Raw genomic sequence first — 11041 nt, 5'->3', positions numbered from 1 at the left:
CCTCTGAATAAGGCAGGCGTAAACCCACAGGATTGGTTCTCAATGTACTTTGACAGATGGACATCACTCATATGGCTCCTTTGACAAGCGTGTGTGTGTGTGTGTGTGATTATTGACACCTGTTGCTCTTTTGTGTATGTTTTGGCCCAAACAGGGGAGAAGATCAGACAAACTATCAGTGCACTAAAGTCAGACATGCTGGTTATGGGGGTACCCTGAGCAACAAAAACTAGCAATGGTCCAGCTTATGCCTCTCACACCTTTAAAGGCTTCTTACAGAACTGGAAAATCAAACACTCAATAGGGATTCCCTATAATCCCTAAGACCAGGCTATTGTGGAAAGAACAAAACTCTCCCTAAAAGGAAAGCTGGTCAAGATCTCCTCATAAAGTAAAAAGGATCCTCACAAAGCCTTGGTGGAGGTCCTCTTCAAAAAAAAAAAATTGTGGCCCTTGATGAAGAGGATCTTAGCCCTGCTTATAAATACTGGGCTTCCCTCCCCAGGGAAACTCCAGTCCCACCCCTTGCCTCCCTGTAAGCAAGAGGACGAGGTTATTCTTATGTGTTTCCACAGAACCAAATCAAACCAATAGAGATATTTGGTCAGCCACAGACCAGGAAAACATCCCAGACAACTCCTTACTATGATAATGATACGATCCTACAAAAACTGAACTGCCCATATTCTGGGATCATTGTATTTCTTGTATCCAGACATTTGTTGTTAGAGTGGAAAAAGGAATTTATTTGGATGAGAGCAACCTGGGCTAATGATTCGATAAGCACTAACAAATTATCCTGTAGAAATCCTGTTCATATCAATAGGTCTGTGTTTGGTAACTGGCCCCTCTGTGGAAATCACGCTTCCATAGACTTTAGACCCCTCCTATTCTTATGAGGATCCAGTTGCCATTATGGAACCTTTAAGGGCAATAAATCATTTGAGGACTCTATCCAAATAATACCAAAAACAAATTTTACTTTCAAATTCACACCCATCTATGCCAACCCCCCTTCTTCCTTTTACCAACGTTAGTCCAGAAGATATGAACTGCACAACTAGCCTCTGCATGCTGGGTGCCTGCTGAAATCCTAAAGAAACCTCTTCTGTGGTTTTGATATGTACTCCCAAATTCTGATGGGTGTCTGTCACCAATGTTACCCATTATTTCATGGTAGACCCTTATGAGTCTCACTAGAATAAAGAGAGACTTTAGGAAAACTACACCAATCACTGCAGCTATCTTGCTTGTGGTAGCTGGAGGAGCAGTCCCTATAGCCCCTCTTATTCAAACAAGAGCCATGGTTTTAATGCCTTAAAAACAGCCATAGAACAATCACCTTCAGCCCTCAGCACACAACAGTTAATTAATGCTCACTTTCACATGGCCATTATAAATTTACAACCACAAATTGATTCATTAGATGAAAAATATAACCTTTCACTATTTGATAAGGACCAGTTGTGATCCTCAATTTCAGTCCCTTTGCTCAGCCACACCAAGTTTCTAACCAGTCCTTGGCAGGATGACAACTAAGAGATAGTTTATTGGGACTACGGAATCCAAAGTTTGTTAATCCTATAAAACTTACACTACATTCCTGGCCAAGTATGGTATTGCATAAAATCCCTGCTAGACCCCTCTAAACTTGTTGCATGGTGTCTTATGGGAGAGGTGGTAGTGGCTCTAATCTTTCTGCTTAAGGTTCTCCTACAGCTAAGATTCTGACAATAGCAGGTGAATAAGGCAACACTCCAGGTGTTAATGGCTATGGAGCACACTGGACCAAAACCTCCAAGGGAGGTAGTCCATGTTTGACTAATACAAATATAGGAGGCCATTTAAAGCCCTAGTTCTCCTAAAAGTCTCCCCATGTTTCTGACTTTTTAGGACCTTCTAGACATGCAACCCTTCAAGGACTAGTAGTCAGATGGGTATGAGACTGCACAGCAGGCCAACCTAAGAAACACAACCCATAACACTGGGGGTCCTTGAGGTGAGGTTATAAAAATCCATTACTCCCACTAGGTCACCCACTAAAAATAAAATGTAAAAAGGGTGAGATGAGGCAGGGCAATAGCATAAGCACAGGAAAGCACTTGCAAACTCACAATGAGTAAGCAAAATGGGCCAAGTCAACCTGTCAGTCGACCAAAAGCACAGTAACTAATCATGCTTGTAGCCAATCACAACATGCCAGCAGTGATGGCCAGTTTCAAACAGGCCAACCAGAAACATTCCTGCAGCAGCTTAATTTCCATAACCCCATAAAAATCTACACAGAAGCAATATTCATACAAGACAAATGTAGAAGTAGCAGAATGTCTGTCAATTGTTAAATAAATAAATACAATAGATGACTAAATATTAGAAATTAGTCATCAATAACTGTAATTAAGGTCCTGAGACATTTCAATGGGAGCTCACATTGAAATCAAAAGCAAACAGAAAGATGCTGTTCTAGAAAGGCTCCATATTGTACAATTCCATATATAAGTTATTTAGAATAAGTAAATCTCTGGAGACAGAATGTAGACTGTTGTTTGTCTAGGCTGGTGTGGAGAGCACTGGATGTGGGATTGGAAAAGAAGCAAGATTTCTTTGAGAGTAATGGAATTATTTTTAAATTGATTGTGGTAATGGATGCATCACTCTGTGAATATACTAAAAGCCATTATTTGAATTATGCTTTTTAAATAATGGATTGTATGGTATGAGAATCATACCCCAATAAGGCTATTTCACCAAAATGAACAGATAAATTGAATAGAAAAATTTTTAAATGATGGATTTAATTAAGGCCAACCATATAAATAATTACAGGAAATACAAGCTGACTAGGCAGTCCAACTACAAAGTAAAGAGTTTCAGATGAATAAGAGAGAACACAAAACTGTTTTCTGTCTGCAAGAAGTCCACTGAAAATTAAAATGAAGGCGTAAGTCACAAACAATGCCACACCAATTTGGAATTATGATTAATAGGGTGGTGTTTATTTAAAGGGGAAAAACTTACAGATCGCAGTCCCAGACAACAGCCCTCTACGCGACCAGGAAGGGAGTCTAGTTGCCAGTGGAGCAGGAAGTGAAGAGAGAGAGGAGAGGGAAGTGGCCGCTTTTTTAAAGGGAGAGAGACCACACCCCACTGGGCTGATATCTCAGCGGCTATAGGCTGGAGGAGTGGGAGGGCCTCCCGCAACATTAAAAGACACCTCTGGGTTAAAATGTAGTTGTGGTAAACGTGAACATTCTGGTGGCACTGATCATAAAAACGTGAAGGGTATGTGTTCATGCCATAGAAATAGAATTCAGAAAGTTTAGTGTCAGACACATGGGAACATGTTTCAAACATGTAAATAACTAGAACCAGTGTTAAGCCTCACCAGATGAAACTAATAGAATTATAAGAAGAAATGGATAACTCAAAACTATAGTTGATGACTACAATATCCTTCACCCAGTAATTTGCACAAGTAGGCAAATTACCAGCAGGGAGTCAGAAAATATAACATTACCAACTGAGTCCACCATGTTGTCAACACTGACACCATGGTATTGCAGTGGCCAAGAAAAATAACAAAAATCATCAATGTAGGTAGCCATAGAGGAGGGATTGCCACTGATTTCCATACACACATTAAAAAGATAAGACAATGTTCTGAAACTTTATTATGACACGAAGAACAAAAGGCACTCAAGAAATGCTACGGGAAGGGGAAATAAGACCTGCTGTTTTCTCTCATATAGTAAGGTAGCTACAATGATTTTATCAGCTTCTTTTTTTGTTGTGATGGAATTCCCTGACAAAAGGCAAGCCAGGGGGAAGGATTTATTTTTACTTACAATTCCAGAGGACTGGACCTATCCCAGGGAGGAAAAGATGGCAAGAGACAGGAAAGGCATGCCTGCAGGAACAAGAAGTTTCTACAACCTTCTCAAATAGCTCCACCCACTGGGTATCCAGTATTTATGTGTCCACCTTTAGTGGAACGGTCTTATTCAAACCACAACATTAATGATTTTAAAAAGTGAGAAAGAAGTGTTTTAATAATAAATATTTGATGCATATGTTTACCTAAATTGGTATATCATATAATACATGCCTATAAGAAACTTCCACATGGTATGCCACTAATGTGTACAAATTTATGTAGTTTAAGTTGAAAATATTTAAATAAATAAAAAGCAGTATCAGACACCAAAAGCTAATAAAAAACAGTATCAGATATCAAGTTCTATAGTCAAAAGAAAAATTACTTTAGTAACATCTCTTTTTTTGGGGAGGGGCAGGTGTTTATTTCCCTTACATGTAAGATGGTTCACAAACATGATACTAGGGCTTCGGCACTGTGGGAGAGGGGAACATGCCCGGCCTCTTAGGGCCAGAGGATCTCGACTTCAGTGTACACTGAGAAGGGAAGGAAAGGTGATTTCACTTTCCTGCCTCGCCTGAAGGGACAATCAGTTCCACTCGTTCCGGCCTCCTCCCCGAGCCTTGGTGAAACAGGTGATGTATTTCATTCTTAGGTGGTAAAGGGATTGGCCTGGTCCCAACCATTACAGGGAGGTGGAAAAGGTTCAGGAAGGTACCAGCGTAGATTAGGACACAAGATGGGGCAGATAACATCAGAAGCATGTGACTGGTAGGAGCTGTTCCTAAGCTTCTGGGCAACCTAGTCCTGGCCTGGCAGAGGGCAGGGGACATGGACGGTGCTTTATGTTTGGCATTGATGATGTCCACAAATTCAGGCTTGAGGGAAGCCCCGCCCACGAGGAAGCCGTCCACATCAGGCTGGCTTGCCAGTTCTTTGCACGTTGCTCCAGTCACTGAACCTCCATAAATGATTCGGGTGCTCTGAGCCACCGCATCAGAGACATTGCATTTCAGCCAACCCCGAAGCTTCTCATGCACTTCCTGGGCCTGTTGAGGTGTTGCAGTCTTGCCAGTACCAATGGCCCATACAGGTTCATAGGCCAGGACCACTTTGCTCCAGTCCTTCATATTATCTGCGATGACCTTGGTTTGCTCGAAAACAACCTTCTCGGGGATGCCGGCTTCCCTTTCATCTAACTTCTCCCCAATGCAGGCGATCACTCCGAGCCCCTCGGATAGGGCATGGGCTACTTTCTGCCCAATCAGCTCATCGGACTCCCCGAAGACGTGCCTTCTCTCCGAGTGCCCCAGCACTACCCATGCGGCTCCTAAGTCTTTGATCATGCCAGGGCTGATCTCCCCAGTGAAGGCCCCATTGGTCACTTTGTAGCAGTTCTGCGCAGCCACAGCAATCTTGGGATCTAGCTGCTGCCTGGCGAAGTCGATGTAGGCGGTGGGGGGTGCACAAACCACCTCGGTGTCTGCCGGCACCTTAGCCGCATTTAGGGTGCAAATGAGTTCTCCCAGGCACTTCTTCCTTCCATTCATCTTCCAGTTGCCCCCAACAGAAGAACTTCCTGGAAGGCGCCAATGTGCTGGGACAGACTGGCTGAAGGTCAGTACGAGCCGTAACATCTCTTTTTTGAAGAATACTATGGATTATTTTTTGTTTTCTATCATACATGATCACAACAGTAGAGGAAATGATGACTTCATAAGTGAAGAAATAAACATTTTTAATGGAACATATAGTCATGATAAAAGTAACTCATCAGAATTGAAAAAAAGTAAAAGGTCAGAGCCATTTTTTAAAATCCTACAAGTAACATTATAATAATAGTTACAGACTAAATACCTTTCCTGAATAGTCAGGATCAATACCAGAATGCCTCTTTTCATACTGTCATTCAATATTATTTAAATGTTCTAGCCAGTATAATAGAAAATGAAATGGAGGAAATATAATTGTGAATTATTACATGATATACCATGCATATACTAAGTATATGATAGTATCTGATGTAGATCAAAAGAATCTGAAGAAAAGACTATTAAAATCTATTTTTAAGTGTATGATGTTTTTGTCTCCATGAATGCAAGTGCACCAGGTGTGTGCTTATTGCCAGAGAGGACAGAAGAGGATCACCAAGAAGTGAAGTTATAGATGGTTATGAGTCATCATTTGGGTTCTGGAAAGCAATCCTGCATTTTCTACTACATCAAAAGGTGTTCTTAACAACTGAGCCTTCTCTCCATTCCCCAAATCATTGTGGCTCTACATAGTACTCATATATAAGGTTCAAGTAAAAAAAAATCAACTTGTATTTTTTTTGGAAAATCTAGGAATTATTAATTCGAAATTAAAAGGGGATATAATAGGAGTATCACATATAAATTACTTAGGGGAATTTTAAAAAGCCTGTAAGGCTGGTAGGCTAAAAACTAGCAGATACTAAAGAGAAGTGAAACCTCTGAGCAAATGAAAAATTACATAATTATTGTAGACAAAAGCACTAAGTACCCATCAAGATAGAAAATCATATCAAATTAGTTTGGGGACTAGGTTAAGAACAGCATCATTTATAATCTCTGCGCAAGTTCATAATACAAATATGTAAAGCATATATAATAGAGAACAAGTATCATGTAGTCACACAGAGATGGATTTTTCTATCTGAAATCACCTCCTGTCAAGGCAGAAGACGGAAATGCAGCCTTGTTGAAATCTTGCTGGATGTCTGTGGATCCAGTGAGGAGGACTAAAAAAACCTAGGGCAGCAGGAACATCAAAAATTCTAACTGCTTCCTGTTTCCCCATCTGGATCTTGGTCCATGTGGCAGAGGAAAGTAGGCTTGACAGTTTTAGCAAGTTTATCTTTATGTTACAATGTGATCTTGATGCTAATATTGCAGAAAATATGGTCATGAAACAACAGGAGTTCTCAAATATATAATACATAAAGTATCACAAAATATGCAAACTTGAATAAAAAGAGAAATTGCTAGACCTTGGCTCCAGGCAGATATCCCAAAGACTTAGAATATTAAAAATATGTATTTATTGAAGGCTCAAGTTTTATTTAATTATCCATAATTTTTTCTATTTTTAGTAAATTAAAATTTTCGAGATAATATAGTGTTAAATAGTTAATGGTTGGATGGCCAGATATTTAGAAATAAAGGTACTAGTCCTGCAAGCTTGAAAAACATTGTTCAGTCACTGGAACCCACATAAGGTTTCAATGGGAGAATGTAGTGAGCCAGACAGGATCGCCATTACAAGATGGCGCTGACATCCTGTCTTGTTGGAAATAAACAACTCCATATTTGGCTATGCCTTTGAGAGCTGTGTGTCCCCCGCTTCCTGCAGGCACGGTGGATGAGGATCCTTGAGCCTATCCCTATGCGGTCTGGTGTTAGCTGTTGGTGGCAGCCAATCACAGGGCGACCCGTGTGCCAATTCCCTATTTAAGCAGCTGCCTCAGTGCCCTTTGCTCCTTTGCTTCATGCTTTCTCTCTCCTTAGCTCCTTGCCCTTCCCTTCCTGCCCCTCGTTTCCTGCCCCTCTCGCTTCCTGCTCCCCATCAATCAAGGACACTCCAGTAAAGCGTGTTCTGAGTAGAATCCTGGTGTGGTGGTTGTTCTTCCGCGCTGGTCGAGAAGTCCGCCGCAGGAGAACTGACTCCACAAAGCTTTCCTATCACCTCACACACATGCTGTGATATGTGAATCACCCCCCACACACTCATCCTGTGCTTCCATTCGGACAATAATGAGAGCAAAAATAAATAGAAAATGTTAACTGTTTCTATTCCCTTTCTATCACTATAAAACATATTTTGATATCCTTTTTTTGTTATTGACAAAGAAGCTAATAAGCTAATTATATTTACTAAGTAGTGTTTGGATTTTATTGCAGAATTTTCTACATCTTTGTATATATATATATATATATATATATATATATATTCATTCTCAACAAAGACTAGTATGTTACTGTGTTACATAGTTTTATATCAACTTGACACAAGCTAAAGTCATCTGAGAGAAAGAACCTCAATTAGAGATTAATGTAAGAGAGCCCAGTTCATTGTGCGTGGCACCATTCCTGAGCTGGTGGTTCTTGTTTCTATAAGAGAGCAGGCTGAGCAAGTCATGAAGAGCAAACTAGACATAAGTTAGCAATACTTAGTGACTTCTTCTTCAGTCCCTGACTACAAGTTCCTTCTTTGAGTTCCTGGCCTTATTTCCTTTGATGATAAACTGTGATGTACAAGCTTAAGCTGAATCCCAGCACTTGGGAGACAGAGGCAGGCGGATCTCTCTGAGTTCAGCCTGGTCTACAAGAGCTAGTTCCAGGATAGTCTCCAAAGCTACAGAGAAACCCTGTCTCAAAAAACAAAAACAAACAAACAAAACAAAAACCCAAAAACAAAACACCATTTTTCTTGCCCAATAGCTTTGATAGTGGAGTTTAATTACAGCTATAGGAACTCTAAGTTATTCATAAATATATAAACAGCATGATTTATATCTACGTATATATTCAAGATTATACACACATGCACACACATATATGTATATAAACTCAAGAGAGCATGTTGTTTGTTCTGATTCAGACAGAAAGTTAGAAACACATACGGACACACACACACACACACACACTCACTCACATTAAGACTACAGAAACTATAGGCTTATAAATCATGAAATAAAAGGTTGTCTTCTTTTCCCTGCTGATCATGAGCCTCCACTGACAAGGAGAATGGAAAGCAGAAGCCAGAACATCGTCACCTTGCATGAGGATGCTGCCTAAATAGAGTTCCTGGTGCTCGTTTCCATGAGAAATACCATAAAATGATGCATGTAAGCCGTGTGCACAGTATTTATCACTAGAGCAAGCAGAAAGTGGTGACAGGACTTGGTGTGACATCTACTACAATTAAAATAGAAAAACACTCTCAGAGAACTCCCTAGTCCTCTAGGTTTTACAACTTGTCTGCCTCTTCTTCCTCAATTTTCTCTGGACCTTAGATGAGGTAGTGTTTGGTAGATGTGTCCATTGTGATTGGACTCCAAAACAAACAAAAAACCTAAAAATACTACAGACATAATCAAATAAGTTCATGTCAGTAAAACATTTCACAACTTGAATTTAGCAAAATAAAAAAAAGAAGAAAACAACAAACCATTGATTTTTACTCACATTGAACTTCAGAAAACTACAGGTCTCTGAAGGGGAAGATGGGAAAATGAGGCCTGAGTTTAACACCAATTGTGAACAGTCTCTCTTAAAGTTAGGAAAGTTTAAAATGGTTTTCCAGTCACAGCAGAAAGAAATGTAAGGCTAAGAATGGAAACAGCTGTTATGTCAGAATCTACAGGCCTGGCCTCAGGAGGTACAGTAGCCACTGACTTCCCTGACTGACTTCCCAGAACCATGCCCTGGAATCCACTGCTAAAGCTACACGTATAGATTTCCTGAGTTTTATTATTGACTTTCTATAAATGATCAATTTGCTATAGGAACACAGTGATCGTCTGAGAATTGCCACAGCTTTGGCCAAACTATAAAACACCTATTTATACAGTTTATATATTTTATGTTATTTTTCTATTGATGCAGCTTACTGGTCAGACTCTGGGGGTTTTATTGTTTTGATTTTTTTTGTTTGATTTGCTTTTTCTTTTTTTATGTCCTTTTGTTGTTTTTTTCTTAATCAGGATTCTGATTGAGTCTTTTTATAAATTTATGGACTATAGTGAACTCCCAGGTTGTATCATAAAGCCATGAGTCATGTCTGCACCCAGTAAGCTTTCTAAATTGATGAACATTATCTGTGAATTTGAAGGAGCAAAGGTAGCAAGGATCAACATACAGCATGTAGATCTGCAAACAGACGAAATTCCAAACTTACACGGAGTGCCTCCTTCAGTACTTAGCTGAGTACTTCTAGAGCAAGTGTTGAAGAAATCTTAAGAAGCCAGAGAAAGGAGGGGACAAAGAAAGAATTCTTGAGTCCTATAACAGGGCATCAATAATAAATTTGCCAACAAGACATTTAGGAATCTTCATTAATCCCAAGGTGCCATGCATGACAACAAAGGAGAACTCTCTCAATGATAAGATGAAACCAATTGAAGTGAACCTACTCTAGTTCTGACTAACGTGGAGTTTGTCATTCACATGACTCTTTCAGCATGATGGTTTAGATTACTGATTTGATCTAAATCTCTTTCTTGTATCAAGTCCAGTGTTTTCCATCATTTTTGCGATTGTACTTATTTATTCTGTAATGACCTCTGTTTCTTTACAGAGAATACATTGTCCTGAATAGTTTTACATAGTCACTGGCAGTAAGGAACACAATCCTATAATACCAGTTACCAGTCTGAAGAGCTCTTCCCACAGACCTGTAACTAGATGAAGTCAGCAAAAATGTTCAGGGACAGTCATTGCAAAACTGAACTGTGAGGCTGTATTTCCTTAAAGGTATACTCAAGTAGATCGCAGTTAAGAAAGATAAAATATGAAACTATAGAAATGAGTTAACCAAAAATAAAAGAGCTAGCTAGCAATACACTTAAGTGATTGGCCAAGCAGTGATTTAGATAATATAGTTTCTCTCTAATGCTTTTTCGGGACTCTGGGCAACCAGGAAATGAAAAAGGGGCCACCAACAACAAATTTTTAGGACAAATATTAGGAAGGGAAACATGTTGTTAAGGAGGCCAGGGGAATTGGAAGAAGGGAACGAGGGGTGGATATGATCAAGATACATCATGTAGTAGTATGCCATTTGCAAAGGGTATAAAAAATGTTTGTCTCACACACAGTAAGAGACATAAACCAAATCCAGAAGTGTGAGGGCCTCGTTTCATTCTTTTTTATTTTTTTTTTATTTTTTTTATTTTTTTTGGTTTTTCGAGACAGGGTTTCTCTGTGGTTTTGGAGCCTTTCCTGGAACTAGCTCTTGTAGACCAGGCTGGTCTCGAACTCACAGAGATCCGCCTGCCTCTGCCTCCCGAGTGCTGGGATTAAAGGCGTGCGCCACCACCGCCCGGCCTCGTTTCATTCTTATGTTGCCTTAATTTTCCCATCTACCTTGCTTCACCATATTATTAACTCAATGTATTTGTGTGATGCTTAAGGAAAATTTACGAAT

General features: G+C 39.8%; 1 protein-coding gene across 1 annotated transcript; it reads right to left on the bottom strand.

Annotated features, from left to right (window-relative positions):
- Window positions 1-4290: 4290 nt before the first annotated feature.
- On the bottom strand, window positions 4291-5490 carry LOC142846417 (triosephosphate isomerase-like). The gene has a single exon (XM_075966916.1). The coding sequence runs from the start codon at window positions 5422-5424 to the stop codon at window positions 4435-4437; it is 990 nt and encodes a 329-aa protein (XP_075823031.1). The 5' UTR covers window positions 5425-5490; the 3' UTR covers window positions 4291-4434.
- Between the last annotated feature and the right edge of the window lie 5551 nt (window positions 5491-11041).

The sequence above is a fragment of the Microtus pennsylvanicus genome, chromosome 3 (genome assembly GCF_037038515.1).
Source record: "Microtus pennsylvanicus isolate mMicPen1 chromosome 3, mMicPen1.hap1, whole genome shotgun sequence".
In the NCBI taxonomy this organism is placed as follows: Eukaryota; Metazoa; Chordata; class Mammalia; order Rodentia; family Cricetidae; genus Microtus; species Microtus pennsylvanicus.
This window is presented reverse-complemented; position numbering and strand designations above follow the sequence as displayed.

Coding starts and splice junctions, on each gene's coding strand:
- LOC142846417 (XM_075966916.1), bottom strand. CDS start 5,424: ATGAATGGAAGGAAGAAGTGCCTGGGAGAACTCATTTGCACCCTAAAT.